Here is a 24,270-nt window from a genome sequence, read left to right on the forward strand (position 1 = left end):
CACATAGTAGGTGCTCGCTGAATGAATGAATGATCAAATGTGAGTGGGAGAAAGAAATACAGCCCTCACTTACGTCAGTGTCCTTGTCTGTAAAATGGGGATTAGCCTAAGACCTTCTCCGCCCTAAAATTCAATGATTTAAGCAACACAAAGCAGATCAACCCCAGGAATGGGAGGGAAAGTCTGTTCAGTTCTGGGGGCAGTACCAATGGTCATCAATGAGAGGGTCTTTTGCTCCCCCCGCCCCCGCCCAAGGGACATTTGGCAATGTCTGGAGTCGTTTCTGAGTGTCACACAGGGGGTGGGGGGAGGTTGCTACTGGCCTCTAGAGAGTGGAGACCAGGGATACTGCCCAACCTCCTGCAGTGCACAGGACAGCCCCGCCCCCCAGCAAAGAATTACCCAGCCCAGAGGTAGACAGCACGGAATGAACTGACATTCTTCGTTTCTGGTTTTGTCTGATGTGCTTTGATGTGGTTTTTCAAGCCTCGAATAGCCTTGTGTTGTTATGGCTGCTAACATGCTGTGTGACCCTGGAGAGCCCATTTTCCCTCTCTGGACCTCAAGTCCTTCCTCTGGGCACTTTGTAACCAGGAACTCTGGGACACTTTCCATCTATAAGAGGTGACATTTCGTTTTTGGTTTTGTCCCTGTGGGGGCCAAGCAAACCCACCAGCGCGGGCTGAGCAAGTCCTTATTGTGGAAGGTGAAGAAAGCACCACTGAATTAGATATGAATATTGTTGATGAGAACAGTGACTAACATTTTTGTACTGCCATTTATCAGAAAGGTATCCATTGATCCACCTGCCATTCCTACTTCCTAAAAGTAGTCACTTTGATTACTAATTCACGGGTCCAGTGAGACAAGAGTTACCATCATCCCCACCGGGAGACTGCATCCCAAAGGGGTTCAGTGACTAGTGAATGAAGCAATTCTGTGATTACAAATATTTGTCTGCTTTCCCTCCTCCTCTCCATCACAAGGCAGCATTTAAACCCTGCTCTTTTCATAAAATTTTTTTCACTTAAGAAAGTTTTGAATACTTCTTATGCACATTTTAGAAAATGTCAAAAAGTAGAAGGAAGAAAACACATCACTGAAAGGCCCACCACCCAGAGGCAACCAGGATCACACTTGGGGGCCTTTCCTCCAAGTCAAAAGATGACTCTCTGATTGCGATTTGTTTGAGTTGGTTGTGTCTAGTCGTTCGCATCCACACCATAGAGTTTTACGTCTTGCTGTTTTCACAGAACGTTATAGCAGAAGCATCGTCCGGTTTCTGTTTGCTCCACTTCTCCTTCTATGCCTTCGTGCCTGTGTGATGTGCTATTGCTTAGAATCCAGGCTCTTCCTGGCCATTCTGCTGTGGGCATTTAAGATACAGATCTTCAGCTTCAGAGCTTCAGAACTTGTGCTTTTTCGACTTCAGTGGGATGCTTCCCCGTCTAACCTCCCATCTCCCCATCAACGTTAGAAAAAAGAAAGAGATGTGTTTCCCCCACAACTTGGGTAGCAGAACAAATGCTCAGTTGCCTTCAACGTTGCTCCATTCTGTCTTGAAAGAGAAAAGCAGCATAAGGATGTAATTAAAGCTCTGTCTCTTCGGTTTGGTACCCGTATTGGGTTATCGCTGTGCGTCTGCCTTCCTAACTTCTTTTTTTTTTTAATCGAAGTATAGTTGACTTACAATGTTGTGTTAATTTCTGCTGTACAGCAAAGCGATTCAGTTATATATATTCTCTCTTTTTTTTTTTTTTTTTTTCTTGGCTGTGTTGGGTCTTCGTTTCTGTGTGAGGGCTTTCTCTAGTTGCGGCGAGCGGGGGCCACTCTTCATCGCGGTGCGCGGGCCTCTCACTGTCGCGGCCTCTCTTATTGCAGAGCACAGGCTCCAGACGCGCAGGCTCAGCAATTGTGGCTCATGGGCCTAGTTGCTCCGCGGCATGTGGGATCCTCCCAGACCAGGGCTCAAACCCGTGTGCCCTGCACTGGCAGGCAGATTCTCAACCACTGCGCCACCAGGGAAGCCCAGTTATATATATTCTTTTTCATATTCTTTTCCATTACGGTTTATCACAGGATATTGAATATAGTTCACTGTGCTATACAGTAGGACCTTGTGTTACGCCTTCCTAACTTCTTGAATGCAGGGACCGTGTCCTAGAGTGTTGACTCTCCCATGCTGAGGGCCAACCAGCCAAGAGAGTTAGCACCCAGTGCTTTCACTCATCAATTGATTGACAGCATTCCAGTGGGGCACTGAACACCCACGATAAAGAGAGAACCAGCCAGACGTGACTACGATGATTGAAAAAGTTAAGTGCTATGGGAAAGAGGAGTTAATTTAACCCAGTGGTCACTGGGGCCCCAGGAGAAGCAGGCCTGTTTGAGCAAGTGAAGTCTCTGGACCTCTGAGGCCATGGAATCCAGTTTTGGCCAATTCCCCCTGGGATGTGGTTTCGCGTGGCACTCACTTGGCCAGCGTCCCAGCTGAGAACAAAGGCCGGGTCTCATGGGCTGCATGCCTTGCAGATCACAGAATATACTCATCTGTCTTGAACATGGCCTTCAGTTTGGAGCCAGCCAGCAAGACCCCAGCGTGTGTGAGCTCTGAAGAGTAAGAAGAGGCATCGGGGCAGGGAGATGAATTTACATGGTGCATATTGCAACTCTTCTTGGGAGTCAGGTGTTCAGTGAGAAAGGGCTGATGCAGTCCAGTGGATCCGCTTCCTAAAATGCTTTCTAGCTGCTGAGCTTGGCACCAGTTTTTCCCTGGGGACCCCAGAGGTGGCAGCAGTGATTGGGGGAGGGGGGAGGAAGTTGACTACAGGGTCCTCTTTCTTGTATTTCCTTCTGCTTTTCTTGGCTGTGCTGGATCTCAGTGGGCTCGGAGGAGATCCAGATGTGATGGGTCTGGCAGAGGAGACCAGACCCATCCGGTCTGGTTAAAATTCGTATTTTAACCAGGAATGTGTTGGGGTTGGGGGGTGCCATCTGGGGGGTTGAAAAACACCGTAGCCCACCCAGCAGAAACACAAACAGACCAAGGGTTTAGAGAGAGGGGTTTTGCGGGGAGAGGCCAATTCAAGCTGAGGAGAGGCTGCAGGTGATAATGCTCCGTATTCTTGAAGGCTAGCAGCGCGGTCTTTGCCATCAGGAAAACCAAGGTTTGAAACCCAGCTTTGTTGTATGACCTTGGAAAGTTATTTAATATCCCAAAGCCTCCATTTGCCCATCCGTAAAATAGGAATAATGATTTCTAATTAATAAGGGTGAGAAAGATTTAAGTGAGGTAATGAATACAAAGCGTGTAGCACATGCCTTTGCACATATTCAGCACTCAATAAAGTGATCAGAAATAAAATGTTATAAATATCACTCTTATTATAGCCAAGGCACGTTGATGTGCTTTATGTCATTTGTAATCTTTTATCACCTTTGACACAACTTGTTTTCCAAGTATTTCTATCTCTCACTCCCTCTTCCACTTCCTCTCTCTCCTCCAGCCCCTTGTGATCAAGGGGACATTTTTGTGGAAAGACTGGCTGAAACTAATGTAGCCACAGGACCCAACAAAACTCACAAGCTAGTGTCAGGACTGAGGTTGTCACTTGGCCCTTTTTAGCAAGATTACCAACAAGCTCTAAGAATAATTGCCAATTACCTGATTGTTTCAAAAATCAACAGTCAGAGCTGGAAGGACCCTTAGATTTTATCTAGTCTGGCTGCCCATTTGACACACAGAGAGAAGAGGAAACCCACCCAGTAATGATGGGGAGTAGTGACCAAGACAGGACCACTATCCGGGTCCCCCAACCCCTGGTTGCATCCAAGCTCTGTGCATCAAACCACAGCTGGGTCTTGGGAGCCAGGTCTCCTGAACCCTCATCCTTGATTGTTTTTGTCTCATCACCTTCTCACTTGACAGTCTACAAAGATGGTCAATACCAATCATTTGATAAAAGTGACTGTGAGCATAAAAGTCACAGCTTTCAAGCAGGCCCACAACTGATCTGATCCTATGAGGTATATGGAGTATCTCTGCTACACAAAAGAGGCTTCATGGACTTGCCCAGGTTCACGCAGCTAGTAACTGTCAAAGGCAGGATTTGAACCCAGGTCTAACCCCAAAGCCTCAACGCTTCCCACCTTGGACCAGGAAACCTGCCTGGCGCCTGAATGACCTGGATCTGTCCTCAGGTCATCCACACACCCTCTCCTCCCTGATGTCTGCTTCTGCCCCAGTGCCATCGTCGGCCTGGAATGTACACTGGCTTGGTAATCAATGTTACACAAAAGGAATATTTGTTGATGCCAGTTGCAAACTGTTGCAGTCTAGATAGATTAAGCCACTGTCGCTGCCGACTCCATGAAAGTAAAAGAGCCTTTCCAACGGCTACGGAAATAAATTTAAATGACAGTGCTGAGGGGACCTGAGACTGTGGCTGAGTGAGTGTCTTTCTGCGGAAAATTGACAAGGACAGCTATCAGTCCTTTGTCCCCAGGACGTAATTCCTCTCTATCTCAAGATCATCATCGGGAACGTTCTGACTGCTCCAGCCCCCTGCTGAGGGCGCAATTACAATGACAAGAGTATAAAAAACGATGACGGATACAGCAGCGGATACATACCGGGCACTCTGTGGGTGAGGGACCCACATGTACGTACATGTACGTATGCTTTCCATAATCAACCTCTTGAACGATGAAAACTCTATGAAATAGGGGGCAATAGCCCCATTTTACAGCTGAGGAACCTGAGGCTCAGAGAGGTGAAGCCATTTGCCAGCTTGCAGTTGGCAGAACTGGGTCTCAAATAAGTAGATGCAGCTGCTTTCAGGCATAATTCTGCTAAACAGTAGCCTGGGCCAGCCCTTATTTAAAATTATTAGGTCGTTTTCCTTTCAAGACAAAAATAAATCACAAGGAGTCAGCAGGACATACAAGGCCCACCAGAGCCTGGCCCCGACCTCCCTGCCTCACCAGCTCTCTCTCTAATCACCCTCCACCTCTGTCCCCTGTTCTCTTTCGTTCCTCTTTTGCACTCACCTCAGCCAGGCCTCGGGTCTTCCCACATCCCTCTGTTCTAAACCTGCCTCAGGATTCTGGATCCTCAAATCTTCGTGTGTTTCCCACAAGGTCACTTGTACATTATTTAGTTAAAACAAAAAAAATCTAACTCCCCCAATCCCAGGATAATATAGCCCTGAGTCAGGGCACACAGCTTAGAGAAGAGACTGGGGGTTGGTTACAGCCCCACTCATCCTCTTAGTGGGATAGCCGTGTGCAGTGAGCAAACTGCCCAGCTGTTCATGGTGGTCCTGCCCCACAGACTGGGTTAGGGGCCTGTCCTCTTAGCACACAAAGCTTTTCTCTTTCTAAGCATTTATCACATCAAATATGATTATTTCTACTTTCTTATCCCCCCTCCCAGGGCATATGTAACTGGACTGTGAAATTCTTGTGCCCTTGGTTTCTGTAGCTCTAATGCTTAGCTCAGGCTGGCCATGATCAACCCCAGTCTCCCTGGTTGGGAAAAGGAAGTAAGAAAGGAAGGGAAGAAGGAAGGAAGGAAAGGAGGCAGCCCCACATTGGTTGATTGGGCTGTACCAGCATCCTCGCGAGCCTTGGGTACCACCTTAGGAGGGCCACCCTCAGAGTCTGCCAGGTGAGGACCTAAAGCCCCCAGCCCCAAGCTAACTGGTGTCCGTTCTCTTTCCAAGATGCGCCACTGGAGGGAGATGCTGGCCCTTCAGGTACTTACTTTCTGCCCTCGGAAGCCCTGGGGAGCAGCAGTCTGAGCCAAGAGACCCCCAAAGAGAGAGTGACCACGGCCCCTCTGAATCCAGCGCAGTCAGGGGACGAGCTTCGCAAGCCAGAGATGGAAGGGATGGTCTCCTCCGCACCTCAAGACCCCGCGGCCGCATCCATGCTGCTTCCGCTTCCGGAGGAACCGGGCACCAGGCATGCCTTCCCCCCCACGAAGAAGCCGCCTTCGCTCAAGCAGGTGAACTTGACCAGGAAGCAGCTGAGGCCGAAGGCCACCACCGCAGCAGCTGTGCAGAGGGCGGCGTCCCAGCCAGCATCCTCGGGCCTGGGTCTCCTCTCCTCTGCCACGGAGAAGCCCCGCCCACCTGGGGACCACGACCCCGTGGCCTCCGCAGGGGAGGAGACCCACCCACTGTCGCTGTCATCGGAGGAGCCCCTCTGGCTGGAGCGGAAGGAAGGTGCAGTCCCCACGACGCCCGCGCCCCTACAGATCGCCCCCTTCACCTCGCAGCCGCTGGTGGCCCACACGCTCCCCCAGAGCCCCGACCCCGGGGCGCCCGCCGTGCCTGAGGAGGCCCACGAGGCTCCCCCAGGGGATGCCAGCCCCATGACCCTGATGGACAAATGTGAGAACGAGCTGACCGGGTCGGCCTCGGAGGAAAGCCAGGAGACCACGACGTCCACCATCGTTACCACCACGGTCATCACCACCGAGCAGGCCCCAGGTGTGCAGCCCCCAGCCCCTCCAGCCCTCCCAGAACTGCTATGAGGCACCTGCTGTGTGCAGGGCATGGGAGAGGGGGGCCGGGGAGGTCCACGCCCCACCATTGGTTACCATCTATGGAACCCTAGCTATGAGCTTGACCCTGTGGCCCAGAATTAATATCCCTATTTTAGAGATGCGACCCCTGAGACCCTAAGACATCGAGCACGCTGCCCAATGCCACACAGCTAAACAGCGGGATTCAAAACCTTTCATCTTGGAACAGAATCCTTTTGTCTGCCTAGAAGGCCCTAGCCTTTCAAGGTGCTTTTGCTTTTACCGTTACATGAACTTGATAAAATGCACGTCTGTGTTCCAGTCTTTCTTCTGTCTTTTTTTCCATCTTCAAACACAGAAGAGAGACATCAGCTGTCAATCATACATTGATTTTGGACAAATGCAATGTGGCCACTCAGGAAAGAGTATGAGCTCTAGGTTTGACTCCTGCTCGCTGTGTGAGCTTGGCCCAGATGCGCACCCTCTCTGAGCTTTGCTTTACTTATCTCTGAGATGAGAATGAAATATCAGTCCCTTCGAGGATGAGTGGGGTCACCCCTGTAGACCGATGAGGTGCCTAGCAGCATGTAGTAAGTTATCATTCTATGTCAGATGCTGCTGTTTGATTATCATGTTGATTCTGGAGCTGAAGGAGAATGAACAGCAGTGGGAGGAGTGGGGACAGGAGAACACAGGTGTCCCCAGAGGCCCTGTTCCAGCCTGCAGCCCATCGGAGAGATGACATCTGAGCTGTTCTCCGTGTCCTAATGACAGTGCTTTCCTCCAGCTCTCTGCAGTGTGAGTTTCTCCGATCCTGAAGGGTACATCGACTCCAGTGATTACCCACCGCTGCCCCTCAACAACTTCCTGGAGTGCACGTACAACGTGACAGTCTACACTGGCTATGGGGTGGAGCTCCAGGTAACCCCAGAAAGGCGCCCTGCAGTGGCTGCCTCTTCCAGCAGGAAGTCTCTGAAGGATTGTCTGAGTCAGGCTTGTTTTTATCATCCTAACCAGTTTGTTTCTGGCTTTGCCCTAATGGGGCAATTTAAGCTGGGCTTTGGTGGATGAATAGGAGTTCCCAACTCAGGGCACAGCTGAAATAGCTTGGCACACATGGAGGGAAGGGGGTGTGTTGATAAATTGTGAATTATTACACCCAGAAGGAAAGTCCTCTGATATCCTGCTTCTCGAACACACACATAGTCATGGAAGCCCCATGTGGCTCATTTGATTCATAAACTTTTGGCTGCAAACTAAGAATGGAAAAGCAGGGTAGCATAGTGCTCTAACATCTGGCTTTTAAGTCGCAGCTCTACCAGTTAATGCTATATGACTTTGGGTAAGGGTCTCCAGCTCTCTGAGCCTCAGTTTCCCCATCAGTAAAACAGATGAAAATGTTGCTACTTTACAGAGTTTCAGGGAGGAATAAATATGACAGTGCACAGAGAGCATTCATCCAGAGCCTAAGGGAGAGAGAGCTGGCACTCAGTGCATGTTACCAATTATCCCCACCCTAGTTCCAGACCATCCCCAACCGACCTCCCCATCTTTAGAAGCACTTTTTGATATGAAGTAAGATGACATGCCAGGAAGTGGTGAACTGTGCAGTTCACTGTCCCACAGAAGAAAGGGTGGAAGTGAAGCCGGAAATGGAGGCCAGTACCACGTGGTGGCAGACCCTTTCAGGCCGAGGTTAGTACCACGTGGTGGCAGAGCCTTCCAGGCCAAGGTTAGAGGCTGGACGTGTGCTTTTTTCTCATGGGCAGTAAGGAGCCACCAGAAGATTTTAAGCAGAGTCAGTTGTATGACATAAGCAGGACTTTACTTTAGGAAGGTTTTCTGATTGTACAGGGAGGATGAAAGGTAAGCCTCTCGGCAGAACTTGTGTCCAGAGCTTAGCACAGCATGTGGCACATGGTGGGTACTTCGTAAATGTTCATGGAATTAACCTGGAGAAAAGTTGCAGTCCAGCTGATTCTGGCACTTGATGAACACTTTCCTCCACTTGAATAGGCCCACTCTGTGTAATACTGTACGGAGCTTTTTATCAGGCACAGTAGAATTCCTTCATTAGCACCTACTCTGGACCAGTCACAGCAGTGAGGGACAGGGTGGTGTGTAAAGCTGATGCAGAGCCTGCCCTAAAGGAGCCTGCCGTTTTGTGATTGAGATAGACACACATGGAAGACATTGGGATGCTTCTCCCAGTGGTCTGTAGTAGATGTTCACAGTGGATGTTGTAGAATCACAGTGGAGAGACAGGCAAGCTCCTTGGCAGTTAGGGAAGGTTTCACGGAGAAGGGCAATTTTAGTGGGGCTTTGACAAATGAGTAGGCGTTCATCAAAGAGAAAAGAGAGTAAGGTGTATGGCCTGAAAGTGGAAGGGCTTGTCAGTAATGCCTGCCTTGCTTACACAAGAGGCAAGGGTCTGGGGTCCCAGGCCCCACTAAGAGAAGGAGAAATATTCATATTGGGAACTGGGGACTGACTAAGGTCCCCACCCCACCCCTGCTCCATTTGTTCAGCATCCTTGTCTGCGGGTAAAGTATCCCTTCTATCTCTCCCAAGCCTGGAAAGTGGACTTGGCAAACCAAGTACATGGAGCTTTGAGGAGGCTCTGCCACTGAAGCCACTATTGAGGAGGATAAGAAAGTGGGCCTGAGAAAGCCCTAGAGATGAGGCCCCCCACGCCCTCACCAGTTTATGCAGAAGGGCAAGAATGTATTCAGTCAGTCTATAAAGATCTATTGAGCACATACTATGGGCCAGGCACTATTTTAGGCCCTGGGGACCCTGAGCAGCACGGAAAGTTTCCTGCCTCCCTGGAGCTTACCTTCTGGTGAAATGACTTCTGTCTCCCTGGAGATGGGACCTCAGGCACAGGCTGATCAAACCCCTGCCCCCACCTGCCAGCTCCAGAAGACTCTTTCATGGGACTCAGATAAGGGGGCTAACAGACGCCCTGTCTCAAACATGACTCAGACTCTGTCTGCCCCTACCTGTCTCCAGGTGAAGAGTGTGAACCTGTCCGAGGGGGAGCTGCTTTCCATCCGCGGGGTGGACGGCCCCTCCCTGACCATTCTGGCCAACCACACCCTCCTGGTAGAGGGGCAGGTGATCCGAAGCCCCACCAACACCATCTCTGTCTACTTCCGGACCTTCCAGGACGATGGCCTTGGGACCTTCCAGCTGCACTACCAGGGTAAGATCAGGCTGAGGCTGTTGAGATGTAGCTTTTTTCTCCCTTTCCCTCTGGAGCCAAGGATTCTCACCCTTTTTGTGCCAGGGACCCCCCTCTGGCAGTTTGGTAACACTGTGAACCCCTTCTTAGATTTGTGTTTTTAAGAGCATAAAATATATACAATTCAAAAGGAAGCCATTCATATTTAATAGCAGTTGTCAAAATATTGTTTTCATCTATGATAATCTATGTGCTTCTTTATTAACACATTAAATAATATTTCCCAGTGGCTCTGATAATTACTGTAATTTCCAAGGAGCATAAGAAATATGTCAAGATATTCATTTTGATATGAAAATATCTGATTTCTCTTGGTGACAGAGTCACAGTTTCTGTGACTATGTTACAGATTGTTGCCTACATTTGTGATTGAAGGAAATATCATTGTTAAGTAAAAGGTTAATGAAGAATAAGCAAGCCGCTTTTTCCCATTCAAGTTCATGTCTCCTGAATCTGACACACAAATCCCATGAGAGTCCATGGCTTTCTGGGAAAGAGCCTCTGCTACTGGAGTCCTTCTCTCTTTTTTCTTCTTCTCCACTGTTTCTTTCTTTCCTTTTTGTCTGTTTCCAGTCTCCTCTCTTTTGTTTTCTGTTCACCTTTCTCCTCTCTTCTCCTCCCTCTTTTCTTGCTTCCTTTATATCTTTCTTTCCTCCCCTCCCTCTCTTCATTCCCACCCCCATTCTCTCTTCCTTCTCTCTCTCTCTCTCTGTCTCTGTCTCTCTCTCATTTCAGTGTCATCCCATTTTCCCCACCTCCTGGGCGGTTCCCAAGACCTCCGGTTACTTCCCTTACCAGGAGCGCCCCCTGGATACTTGCCAAGTATATGACGGGGAAGGGGAGCCCTTAGCCATACCTTGGGAGATTGAACGCCATCCACATTTACGTCACATTGACTAAATGTCTGGAAAAACAGTTCATTTAAAAATTTCCCCTTGGATGTTTCTGAAACAGATGGGTGACTGTATACAGGAGTGTCCGTTTCCTTACACCTTCTCAATAACGCAGACTACTGTCTGTTGTCTTTGTTAATTAAAAAATGCAAAAAATAGCTCATTGAGCCATGAGCTTGAATTTAGTCCTTCTCATGGGAACTGGGAATGCAGATATCCTAGGCTACAGCAGAGGTCAGACCATAGTCTAGTGGTGGAGCTAGGATGGATTCAGCACCGTTTTATGAAAATGAAACTCAAGGAGCTCAACGTGGTCACGTACACCCTTCTACCACCCCGTCCAGTGAGCTCTGTGCACCAGATATTGGGCTAAGGAGGCTCTTCTGTGGCATTTCACATGTAATCCTTACCGCCACCTGTGAAACAGGGACAATCACAGAGAGGAGAGTGAAGTTCAGGACACTGTGTCACTTTCTCAAGGTCACACAGTTTCTGAGTGATGAAGTAAGAGAATGTAAACTCACATCCATCTCCCTCAGAGCCCAAGCCCTTACCTCCCAGGACAGTTGTTTCCAAGCTTTCATATCTTGGGCATTTCCTGAAGAACTGGTTATTCTAACTCTGGTCCAAGAGCCTGCATTTTTTTTTTTTTTTTTTTTTTTTTTTCAAGAGCCTGCATTTTTATCAGACACCTAAGCTGTTCGTGCAGGTGAGACTAACCTACCTGGGTGATCCTGTCCCTCCTGTGATCAAGGAGAAGGCCATTCTGTCTCCAGGGAGAGATGGGAACACATTTGTCACCCCAAACCTGCTGTCTCTGATTAGGCAGGGTGGGGAACTTTGAGCCTAGAAAAAAATGCTCATCTGGCAGTCTCAGCACCACGTGATCAACTCGAGTCACAAAAATACCCTCCTCCAGCACTCCAGGGTCCTTAGGGACCTCATCTTTTCTCCTCAGCAAAAATTGACTCCCGGGATGTGGGTCACGTTCTTTGTCTCCCCCTCTGAGAGATGACTGTCTGCCCCTGCATTTCTTCCCAGCCTTCATGCTGAGCTGCAATTTTCCCCGCCGGCCCGACTACGGGGATGTCATGGTGATGGACCTGCACTCAGGTGGGGTGGCCCACTTCCACTGCCACCTGGGTTACGAGCTCCAGGGTGCCAAGACGCTGACGTGCATCAATGCCTCCAAGCCCCACTGGAGCAGCCAGGAACCCATCTGCTCAGGTACATGCCAGCCTCAGCCAGACCAAACACGGATGGCCCACTTAAGAGGGGAGAGACCAGCCCCCAGGGTATGAAGGTTGACCTTAGGGAAGAGATTCCTCCAAATACAGATGGCTGCTGCCATTTAAAGTTTTGTTATATGATAAAATTGACCATTAGTGACATTTAGTACATTCACAATATTGTGCAACCATCACCACTATCTTTATCACCCCCAAAAGGACACCCTGGGCCCAGTAGCCCCTGGCAACCACCAATATGCTTTCTGTCTCTATAGATTTGCCTATTCTGGACATTTCATATACATGGGATCGTACAATATGTAATCTTTTGTATCTGGCTTCTTTCACTTAGCATAGTGTTTTCAAGGTTCATCCATGTTGTAACGTCTGTCAGAACTTCATTCCTTTTTATGACTGAATAATATTCCATGATATGGATAGGCCACATTTCATCTGTTCATTTGTTGGTGGACATTTGAATTGTTTCCACTTTGGGGGTATTAGGAATAATGCTGCTATAAATGTTTGTATGCAAGTTTTTATGTTTTCATTTCTCTGGGGTATATACCCCAAAGTGGAATTTCTGGGTTATATGGTAATATCATGTTTAACTTTTGAAGGAACCGTCAAACTGTTTTCCACAACGGCTGCACCATTTTACTTTCCCACCAGCCATGTATGAAAGTACCAATTTCTCCACATCCTCACCAGCACTTATTTTCGATGGCTTCTTTTTATTATTATAGCCATATAATAATGTGGGTGTGAAGGTATCTTACTGTGATTTTGATTTGCATTTTCCTAATGGCTAATGACATTGAGTATCTTTTCATATGCTTGTTGGCCATTTGTATATCTTCTAGGAGAAATGTCTATTCAAGTCCTTTGCCCATTTTTAAAATTTGGTTGTTTGTCTTTTTCTTGAGTTGTAAGAGTTCTTTATATATTCTGGATACTAGACCCTTACCAGATATATGATTTGCAAATATTTTCTCCCACTCTCTGGGTTGTCTTTTCACTTCTTGATAGTGTCCTTAATTTTGACAAAGTCTAATTTGTGTAATTTTTGTTTGTTGCTTGTGCTTTGGATATGACAGCTGCCGTATTTTGAGCCCAGTCCATATGCCAGGGCTCTGCTAAATCCTCACAGCAATCCTACATGGTGGGAACAGTTATCCCCATTTTACAGATGAGGAAACTGAGGCTCATGGAGGTGAAGTTTCTTCCTCAAAGTCACCAGATAGAAATTGAACTGAGTCCAGAACCCTTCTCTCCTGAGCTCTTTTCCTTACACCTTCACCGTTCAAAGTGCAATCTGCAGACCAGTGAGATTATTAGAAATACACCATCCCAAGCCCCATACAAAACCAAGCGAATCAAAATCTACATTTAAAATGCTCCTTTTGCGGTTCATGTGCACATTATAGATTGAGAAGCACTCTGTACCACACTCTGTCTGCCCCAGTGGCCATAACCTTGACCATCCTCAGTTATCAAGAGAGCTAATCTCTGTTAGATTCTCAAAAGTCCTGACCATGGCCAGGAGAGTGTAGGCTGCGCACATTAACTGAGCACCTACTCTGTGCCAGCCCATGAGTCATGTACAAGGAGAATACTGGGAATAAGAAAACATCACTCCTGCCCTCCAGGCATTCATAGTCAGTAGAATTCAAAATGCAAATGAGAGCTGATGATAAATTCTCAGATTTAATTGTTGCAGTATCATTCCCCCAAGGCCCTTCAGAATTTTTCTTTTTTTTTTTTTTTTAACAAAGAAAAAAAATTCAAACCATAGGGCAGTTGGTCTCCATGCCTCCCTGATGTTAATTTTTATCTATGTATGAAATCAGAGAGGAATTAAGCCTCAATTTGTGCTAAGGAAGACGGATGGGGAGCCGCCGCTGGCAAATTGAAACCAGTCATCAGTCGGCTTAATAAGGCGAGGAATGGGAGCAGAGAGGCCGCAAATGAGCGGCAGCTCGGGGAGGACAGGTTGCTGGCACCCCCCACCAGGGACAGTGTCCTCCATCTCCTCAGCTCCTGAGCTATGGGGCAGTAATGCTGGCTACATTTTGAGCACCTACTCTGTGCCAGGGACAGCACCAAGCCCTCTATATGCAGTGTTTCATTGACTTACCACCACAGTCCCATAAAGAGGGTGGAATTATTATTAACATTTTACGGCGACCTAGAGGTTCAGAGAGCTTCAGTGGCTTGTCCTAGATCCACAGCAGATAAGTGGCGCTGGCCAGATTTGAACCTTCACTTTAGGATGGGGATTCAGGAGAGGTAGCTGGAGAGACTGCGTCCCAGTGCTCTGTCCGTGGTCCTGAAAGAACTACTGTACAAGACTTCTTGGTAGTGTCTTTGCTGTAGGTCACAGCCGAGTCCAGAGCAGAGAAGGGAGCTATCTGCCTTTCTCATCAGTGCAAGTCCTTATTAGTCATGCAGTCATTCAGCAAACATTTAATGAGAACCAAATATCTCCTAAAAATAAGACTACCTCCCCACATTTGTGTAACTCTTCCTAGTTCACAAATCACTTTTTAATATTTATTAAATTTTTATGATAAAAGTAATATATGACTCTGGTAAAAAAAAAAAATTCCAAGAAAGTGCTGAAGATTGTAGCAAATCACTTTTATATTCCTGGTCTCAATTGATCCTTGCATATAGCTCATTGAAATAGATATAGCCGACCATTTTCTAGCTTCTTTTTTCCCACTTAAAATATAGTGAATATTTTCCTATTTTCTCAAGTTCTTTGAGAACGTCGTTCTTAAAAACTATGTGAATGGCATGCATTTATTTCACCAAGCATCTGTAAGCGGACATTCATGTTCTTTCTTGTTTTTTGCTCTTAGAGGCAATCTGGCAGTGAACATCCTCATTCATACATTTTTGTGAAATTCTCTAAATCTTTTCTTAAGGTAAATTCCCAGAACCTTAATTACTAGGTCAAAGTGTTTGAACATGTTTTCCGGATTTTTCATCAAATTGCCCTCCTGAAAGCCCATAGCAACTTGTATTCTAACCACTCCTGAATGAGAGTGACCATTTCCCATCACTGAAGATAGCTTTCCAGTTTATTGCTGCTTTTTATCTTGACCAACTAGGTGGATAAAGATAGAATATAGTTTAGATTTGCATTTCTTTTATTACTAGTGAGGCTGTATTATTTTAGTGCTTACTAAGTAATAAAAGTATATTTCTTCTTTTGAGAACTGCCTATTTATGTCCTTCTTAATTACCATTTTGTAATTAGGAATCAGGGCACAGCCAGCGCATGGAAGAATCCTTAAACCACAGCCATTCATTCCCCACCATGGAACGCACATGGCAATGGTTCTAATCATGGAATTAGACCTCCTGTCAAACAGGATGAACCTGTCTCAGGAGGATGGGACTTTTCCCATGGTTTCTCTCTTCCCCAGCCTATTTCCTCCCATGAAGGGGTGGGGACTGGGAAAGGATGAAACCCTCACTTCCTCTCTCTCTCTGTCTCTCTCTGCAATCCTCTCACTGCCCATCCACCCCTACTCTCTGACCCCAGCCCCTTGTGGAGGGGCTGTGCACAACGCCACCATCGGCCGTGTCCTGTCCCCAAGTCACTCTGGAAAAACCAATGGGAGCCAGGTCTGTATGTGGACAATTGAAGCTCCAGAGGGCCAGAAGCTGCATCTGCACTTTGAGAGACTGTCACTGCACGAGAAGGACAGGTAAAACTCTGAGGGTCCCCAGCCAGCCTCATTCCTTCCCAGAGTGTTAGAACGTGGCTTGGGATTTGGAGTCTTGAAAGGACTAAAACGCTGCCTCATGGACGCCAAGAAAGGAAGAGCTGGAGAGGGTGGCGAGGATATTAGAGACCATCATCTTCTATCTCTTCCTTTTACACATAAGGAAACTAGGACATACAGAGGGGAAGGGACTTACCCTAGTCACACAGCAGGGTTGGGGGAGAGGCAAGAAGGGAATCCAGTTCCCCCACCTCGAACTGCCTCATCCCTTCTCCTGCACATCCCTTTTTGCAATTGAACAAGGAGGGAGTGTTTACTGAGCATCTGCTCTGTGCCCAATCATGTATTAGGCTCCATGGAGAACAGGAGAGAAGTAGGAAACATGGGTTCCTGGCAGTTGAGATGGAAAAACCAGACTTATGTACAAGAAGGAACTAGAGAAGATACAAGACAACATCTAACCAAGAGTATGTCCGTAGATGCTAAGTTATATGCACAGAATCCAGAATCTGAAAACTCTGAGAACTTATTCTAGAATATTCTGGAATGTTCTAGAAAATTAGGGTCTTAGCTGCTTAGACTTGCTGTCTTAGGTTGAGTTCCCTTGGAAACAGACAGAGTGACAAAGATGTGAGAGAAAGTGGTTTGTTTGGGAGCTGATCTTAGAAAGCACCAGGAAAAGGAGCAGAGAAGGAAAGGGAGTAGATACAGTATGTATTAGTAAGCAGGTGACTGCAGAGACAACTGGGTCTCTATCTACTGGGAGCCTCCAGGAAGCCGTGTTGAGCAGGGCTCAGAGCATTCCTATCGGAGGGTGAGGGAGCTGGGTATTTATCCACCCCCACCATCCACTGTTGGAGGAGGCGTGCTCCTGGACACACTGACTCCCCAACACTGCCTGCCACCCTTGGAGCTGGCTGAGCTGGCTGATTCTCAGAGACTCTGGAAACCAGCCGAAAATGGGTGAGCAATGAGTGCTGAGGGGATGTGGGTAGGGCACCGACAGAATGTCAGCACCTTAGAATTCTGGAATCTGTCCGATGTTGATCTTAGAATTATATAGTGTCCTGGCTTCTTTGAAGCTTCAAACCTAGACCATTAACCTCTAGGAAAGGATTCTGAGAGAAAATACCAGAAAACTGAATAAGTTACCCAACTCTGGAGTCTACTTCCTTCCAAGTCGTCCAGCTTTATCCTGAACAACTCCATATCAATAAATCACTGCTTTAAAGTACAAGGTGTGGGACTTCCCTGGTGGCACGGTGGCTAAGAATCCGCCTGCCAGTGCAGGGGACACGGGTTCGAGCCCTGGTCCGGGAAGATCCCACATGCCACAGAGCAACTAAGCATGTGCACCACAACTGCTGAGCCCACGTGCTGCAACTACTGAAGGCCGCACACCTAGAGACTGTGCTCCGCAACAAGAGAAGCCACCGTAATGAGAAGCCCACTCACCACAACAAAGAGTAGCCCCCGCTCGTCACAACTAGAGAAAGCCTGCGCAGCAACGAAGACCCAACGCAGCCAAAAATAAATAAATAAATTTATTAAAAAAAAGAAATTCTCTTCCACCTGGGAACTCTGGGAGCCAGTGTAGACACACACCCTAACCTCCCCATTCCTAGCGGCGAGAGAGCAGAGATAATTGTCCCTCATCTCCCGTCAGTTGGATGATGGCTGCTCTCAGAGTTTGTTAATTCCCTGACACACTGGCCTGTCACCTGTTTCAGTAGCTGGGGCGCTCCAGAGAAAGCCTGCAGGACAAGGAACACAAGTGCAGAGAAATGGTAAGAGCCTTGAGGAGCAAGTAAGCCCGTGTGCCACAACTACTGAGCCTGCGCTCTAGAGCCCACGAACCACAGCTACTGAGCCTGAATGCCACAACTACTGAAGCCCGCATGCCTAGAGCCTGTGCTCCGCAACAAGAGAAGCCACCGCAATGAGAAGCCCGTGCACCACAACGAAGAGTAGCCCCTGCTCACCACAACTAGAGAAAGCCTGCACGCAGCAATGAAGACAATTAATTAATTAATTAATTAATTAATTTTTAAAAAGAAGAAATGAGACCTGATCTAAACCTTGGAAAGAGATTTGATCAGGGAACCCAAAATACAGTGAGTAGGTAGAGTAGCCCAAGCAGGGAGAATAGGAGTGGGGGGTGGGCAAAGATGTAGAGTTAAATGGGGATCATCTTCTGAAGGGCTTTGGGTACCGGGCTGCTTCGATAAGCTATAGATAGCCATGGAAGGATTTTGAGTAGAGGAGAGAAATGAAGAAAGATTTTAAAGATGGTTTCCCCCCAGAATGAAGTCTTTCTAAACTCCAGTCCCATAGTATGCAGCACAGAAGGTGGGTTCTCTGGTCAAACATGTTTGGGAGACAATATGTACACAGTCTCTGTCTTGGAAGGTGCTAATGCACATTAGCTGGCAAAGGCACTGACAAGTCCTGCAAGGGAAAAAATGTTTAATTTTTATTTAACCTGGCATTTCCCAAACCCATTTGACCATAGACTATGTATAGATTTTTATTACTATTTTAGACATTCTAGAGAACATAAGTAGAAAATTGCTATTTTTGGAAGATTAATTGACTAGAGATTTTGAGATCCAGAGAGTTTGCTGTAGAGCAGAAGGCATTGGTTCTCTGAAACAGGAGTCCTGGGGAATGGCCCCCAAGATACAGCAAAATCAGCAGGGATCAGAAGATTGTGAAGAGGCCTCTCTCCACTCTCGGAATGGCCCTTGGCCTCTACCTCAGCACCCTCCTCATCCCAGCCACAGTGGACACATAGCAAAATGAACAGACTGTGACTCTAACATTTATGCATTTTGGTGACATTAGAAATTCATATGATAACCCCTTTTTATGGGTCACAGTAAGAAAAAAAACCAAAAAAATCTCAACGGATTAAAAATGCCTGTTTATGATTCCAGAAAAATAAGTGATCCAATTTGTATACTGGTTTCTTCCCCATTTTTGCATAACTTTTTAAAAAATACCAAGGCTAGCAAAGAGCCAAGTGCCAAAGGTTGTATTTTTCTTTTTTAATAAATTTATTTATTTATTTATTTTTGACTGTGTTGGGTCTTCGTTGCTGCGTGCAGGCTTTCTCTAGCTGCGGTGAGCGCGGGCTTTCTCTGCTCTTCCTTGCAGTGCACAGGCTTCTCATTGTGGTGGCTTCTCTTGTTGCGGAGCATGGGCCCTAGGTGCACGGGCTTCAGTAGTGTGGCACGCGGGCTCAGTAGTTGTGGCTCGCGGGCTCTAGAGCACAGGCTCATAGTTGGGGCACATGGGCTTAGTTGCTTTGCGGCATGTGGGATCTTCCCGGACCAGGGCTCGAACTTGTGTCCTTTGCATTGGCAGGCGGATTCTTAACCACTGTGCCACCAGGGAAGTCCCCAAAGGGTTTTAATAACAGTAAAAATGAATACCAACATTTTGTCTGATGCCTTTCATTTTTCAGGACACTTTATCTTGTATTCTCACAGTCCCCCTGTAAGATAGGTAGGAAAGACGTTGTGATCCCTCTTTTCATGGTTGTGGATACTGAGGCACAAGATGTGTTGAGACTTCTGTAAGCTCAGTGGGTAGGGAACTGGGGACTAGAAATTGGGACTCCTGACTCCAGGCACGGTGGTCTTAGGAGATAAAAATCAGTGACAGAGTCTAGTAGGGGTCCAATGCTTGGTCATTTGACTTGCATACCTGCTCTGTCCTGTGCACTTTATATCCATGGTCTCTAATCCCCACACTGTGGTGTAGGTGTGCTTGTACCCATTTTACAGATGAAACAGAGGCTCAGTGGGGTGCAGTGTTTTTGTCCAAAGTCACTCAGCTCAGAAGTTAGTCGGAACTCTGTCTGATTATATATATATCAGTGTTTCAGGAATGATATTAGCCCAGTCATCCCAACTGCTCAATTAGTAATAATAATCAGTATCTATTAATTCGTCTGGTCATTATGTCATACCCAGCACTTTCCTTAAGAGCTCAGAATCTATCCATGAGTCTGGGACAAGCATTGTACAGAAAGGGAGACAAATTTGAATAGATGAAGCAGAGTGTCTGGGCGAGTATGGGGTGAAATCGGGATGTGAGTCTGGGATTAAGGCCCCGGAGGGGGTGGTCACAGCACGCACCTCCCACTGCTGTGCATCAGCGGCCTCAGAATACCTCATATTGGCTCTTGTCTCCTTCCCCACTGCCAGGATGATGGTCTACAGTGGGCTGACAAACAAGTCCGCTCTTCTCTACGACTCCCTCCAAACCGAGAATGTCCCCTTTGAGGGCCTGCTGAGTGACGGGCACACCATCTGCATCGAATTCACGTCTGACCAGGGGCGGGTGGCCTCAGCCTTCAACATCCGGTTCGAGGGTGAGGGTCTCAGAGGCTGCCCCGTCTCTTGGGGTGGCAGCGTGGGAGCGGGGGAAGCATGGCGGGGCCGGGTCATGGGAGGTAGAAATCTGACCTGCAAAGGACTGGGGAGAAGCCATAGCTAGAGTGACTCTTGGACTTCCAAAGGCCACCTCTGTAGGGTTGGGAGAGCAGAGGTTCTTGTTCCCATTTTAGACGTGAAAATAATGAGGCCCGAGAAGCCAAGTGAATGGCCTAAGGGCCCTCAGCAGGTCAGTGGGAACTGGGATGTGGGGTCTGGTACCCGTTCCCCTTGGGGCTTCCCTGAACAGCAAGAGGGGCCCCTGCTTCTGAGACATAGCCCTGTGAGCCACCCCTGACTCATTTGAGTGGCTGCCCTCTTTTGTGTCCTGGCCCCAGCCTTTGAGAAAGGCCACTGCTATGAGCCCTACATTCAGAACGGGAACTTCACCACGTCCGACCCAACCTATAACATCGGGACCATAGTGGAGTTTACCTGCGACCCCGGCCACTCCCTGGAGCAGGGCCCGGCCATCATTGAGTGCATCAACGTGCGGGACCCGTACTGGAACGACACGGAGCCCCTGTGCAGAGGTGAGTGGGTCGCAGCCCTCCTCCCAGGGCACCCCAGAGCCCTCCACCCCTTCAGACGAAAGGCCCAGCTTATATACCGATTTTAGGATTAGAATCCTTTCTGGAGCTCACCCTCCTTTGGGTCAGGTTTGCTGCTGGTCCTTGAGAAAATCACAAAATGGATAAAATTGAAAAGTTGCCTCTTCCTCCAGGCACAAGGCCCCATCATGCACAGCTTGGTGAGAAGATCGCTGCATGGATTTCAGCTCCTACCTGTGCTATGCAGACATGTGCAGTGCACAACCCGCCCAACAGCACATGGCAGCCCTGAGTCTAATTAATGATAATGATAGTAACAGTTGTTAATAGGAGTGCAAAAAACTGTGTTGCAGGCACTCTGTGCCTTATCTGACTTAATCCTCACTACAACCCTGTGAGGTGCATATTATTATTGATCCCGTGTACAGATGAGGAAACAAGCTGTGACGTGACATGCTTCAGAACACACTGAGGCTAATTGGCGGAGGTGGGAATGGAACTCAGGTCTCTCTGTTCTCAGAGACCTGTGCCCTGAGCCCCTTTAGGCAATGTTAGCTGTGTGGAATCCTCATCTACAGGGACTCCCAGTGCCCTGCCCTCCCCTGTTTCTCCATGTTCAAGGCCACTGAGCCACCCCGAGCCTGGATCCATGTGGGGAATGTGGAGTAATGAACAGAGCTCTGGCTCCTGGCAGCCGCCACCTGGATGGTGGTTGGCGTGAAATCACAGCCTTGCCGTGGTGAGGGATTGACCCCTGTATTAAATGTGCTGGTTTAACAGAGCGGAATTTATTGGTGCTTTGGCCTCTGCCACACTGAGAATTTTCCAAAGCGGTAAACACAGAGTGAAATTTAAAGGGCCAGGCGCCAGGTGCAGCCACATCTCCGCTTCCAGTTCAGAGCCAGGGCGTTCCACAGTAACGTTAAGAATTACTGAACACTTACCTTGTGCCAGGCGCTGTGCTGTGTTTGACATCCATGAACTCACTTAAGCCTCAGAATAACCCAGTGAAGTCAGCACTGGTCTTTCTCCCTGCTCTACAGAGGGAGGCATCTGAGGCTCCAGGAACTTATTACATGCCTTGTCACAGAGCCTTTGGTGGCAGAGGCAAGACTCGAACCAGGTCCATCTGACTAGAATGTACCATCTCTAGTCACTATTCACCCTGCTCAAGGGGAGGGCTATTAAGGATGCACTTGAAACTTTGAACTCTGTCCTTCGTCCTGAAAGAACTACAGTCATCCTTCAGTATCCACAGGGGGCGGGTTCCAGGGCACACACCCCCGCGCCCCCAATACCAAAATCCGTGGATGTTCAAGCCCCTTATATAAAAGGGCACACCCTCTCATATACTTTAAATCATCTCTAGATTACTTATAATTCCTAATACAGTATAAATACTATGTAAATAGTTGTAAATACAATGTAAATGCTATGGGAGTGTCCTAAATGCAATGTTAACGCTATGTGAATAGTTGCTGGTGAGTGGCAAATTCAAGTTTTGCTTTTTGAAACTTTCTGGAATTTTTTTTCAAATATTTCTGATCCCCTGTCGGTTGAATCCATGGATGCAGAACCCACAGTACAATGTCCTTGCCCCACCTTTGCCAAATTTCAGCTAAAGGAGGCAGGTGGCCAGTCCTAATTTAATCATTCCGCACACATGTATGGACTGTCAGACTTCATAGACCACACTGTTAACTGTTACACCATATCTGCTTCCTTATGAATAATGTGTGTGTGTGTCTGTGTCTTTACAGCCATGTGTGGTGGGGAGCTCTCTGCCGTGGCCGGGGTGGTGCTGTCCCCAAACTGGCCAGAGCCCTACGTGGAAGGTGAAGATTGTGTCTGGAAGATCCACGTAGGGGAGGAGAAACGGATCTTCTTAGATATCCAGTTGTGAGTGTTTATGATGGGTGGGCCCCCCAGGCCAGCCAGTTCGGGAAGAAATTGCTCCTGCTTTATTGTTTCAACCAATATTAATTAAGCATCTACTGCGTGTCAGGGACTGTGCAAAGAACTGGGGTCCCTCTGGTGAGGAAGTGACAACATCATACACACCCAGAAGGAGTTCCTATCCTCAGGAAAGTCAGTTGCCTAAGGAAACGGGCACTAAGTGAGGAATTGCATCGATGTAGCTTTGTTAAGCGCTGTAAGGAAAGGTGCCTGATGCCATGAGATTCTATAATGGGGATTTGATACAAAGAGGAAGGTCAGAAAAGCCTTCCCTGAGGATCTGACAAAGCTCAGAACTAAAGGATGAATTGGAGTGAATTCATCCAAGAAGGAACAGAGTATGCAGAGGCACTGTGGCAAGAGCAGGCACAGCATTTTCAGAGGACCGAATGGCTAGTATGGTCAGGAGGAGGAGGGAAATATAACATGTACACTTTGTACCACAGTAGTTTATTTTCCTATCTGTCTCTCTTAGCTAGACCAGAAGGTCCTTGCAGTCAGGACCTGGTCTGATTTATCTCTGTTTCAGGGTCTAACACAGAGCCTGACACACAGTAGATGCTCAGAAAATGATTGCTGAATGAAGAAATGCTGTCATGAATGGACTTACCTGGCTGTGTGGCTGTTTCCAATATTCAGTGGGGGTACCTATTAGATGCTCCATCCAGAACTTTCCCTAACTCCCCAGGAGTCAGGAGAAGGGGACAGAGACACACAGTGGTGGCTAGAAAAGCAGAAGAAAGGGCTGTCCAGCAGACCCAGACATGTGGCTGGGACAGTGGGGGGGATGCCAAGTTTGGAAGAGCCTCTCTGGATGCAGCCTGGGGGTCAGCTCTCCCCTCAAGCCTGAAGTAGAAACCCACTTGTCTGAGAAGCATGACTTGGGTGCTCCTTGGCTTTGCAGAGGAGCCTGGTGAGAGGGAAATTATTTGCAAGATTTTGTGCCAGTACCATACTGTTTTGATTACTATAGCTTTGCAGTATAGTCTGAAGTCAGGAATTGTGACCCCTCTAGCTCCATTCTTCTTTCTTAAGATTGTTTTGGCTATTCAGGGCCTTTTGTGTTTCCACACAAATTTAAAAATTTTTTGTTCCAGTTCTGTGAAAAATGCCATTGGTAATTTGATAGGGATTGCATTGACTATGTAATTGCCTTGGGTAGTATAGTCATTTTAACAATATTGATTCTTCCAATCCAAGAACACAAGTATATCTTTCCATCTGTTTGTGTCATCTTCAGTTTCTTTCATCAATGGCTTATAGTTTTCCGACTACAGATCTTTTGCCTCCTTAGGTAGGTTGATTTCTAGGTATGTTATTCTTTTTGATGCAGCAGTAAATGGGATTGTTTCTTTAATTTCTCTTCCTGGTATTCTGTTGTTAGTGTATAGAAATGCAACAGATTTCTGCATACTAATTTCATATCCTGCAACTTTACTGAATTCATTGATGAGCTCTAGTAGTTTTCTGGTGTTAGGAAACCCCATTCTAAAGCTCCTTCCTCCAGGAAGCCTTCCATGGCTCCCCACTGCCCTCATGACAAATATAAATTTATGGTCCCAGTTGATGAGAACCCCACCACCAGAAATTGCTGGGCAAACCACCTCAGTCTTGAGCCAGGAGAAGAGGAAATCAACTCCTGATATCCTGGCTTCTGCTGAAGGTCCTCCAGCTCCATGCCCCAAGACATGG

The 24,270-nt window shown here is 47.5% G+C and overlaps 1 protein-coding gene across 4 annotated transcripts in view; it reads left to right on the forward strand.

Annotated features, from left to right (window-relative positions):
- SEZ6L (seizure related 6 homolog like) overlaps nt 1-24,270 on the forward strand; it is a 201,680-nt gene that overhangs the window by 116,628 nt on the left and 60,782 nt on the right. For all 4 annotated transcript variants that reach the window (XM_082416272.1, XM_082416273.1, XM_082416274.1 and 1 more), the window contains exons 2-9: nt 5,724-6,494; nt 7,317-7,450; nt 9,542-9,734; nt 11,708-11,893; nt 15,449-15,614; nt 19,844-20,010; nt 20,410-20,604; nt 22,383-22,521. In XM_082416272.1, the coding sequence (XP_082272398.1) occupies nt 5,724-6,494; nt 7,317-7,450; nt 9,542-9,734; nt 11,708-11,893; nt 15,449-15,614; nt 19,844-20,010; nt 20,410-20,604; nt 22,383-22,521 (1,951 nt within the window). The remainder of the gene's footprint in view (nt 1-5,723; nt 6,495-7,316; nt 7,451-9,541; nt 9,735-11,707; nt 11,894-15,448; nt 15,615-19,843; nt 20,011-20,409; nt 20,605-22,382; nt 22,522-24,270) is intronic.

Source organism: Balaenoptera physalus (genome assembly GCF_965194825.1).
Source record: "Balaenoptera physalus genome assembly, chromosome: 12".
Classification (NCBI taxonomy): Eukaryota; Metazoa; Chordata; class Mammalia; order Artiodactyla; family Balaenopteridae; genus Balaenoptera; species Balaenoptera physalus.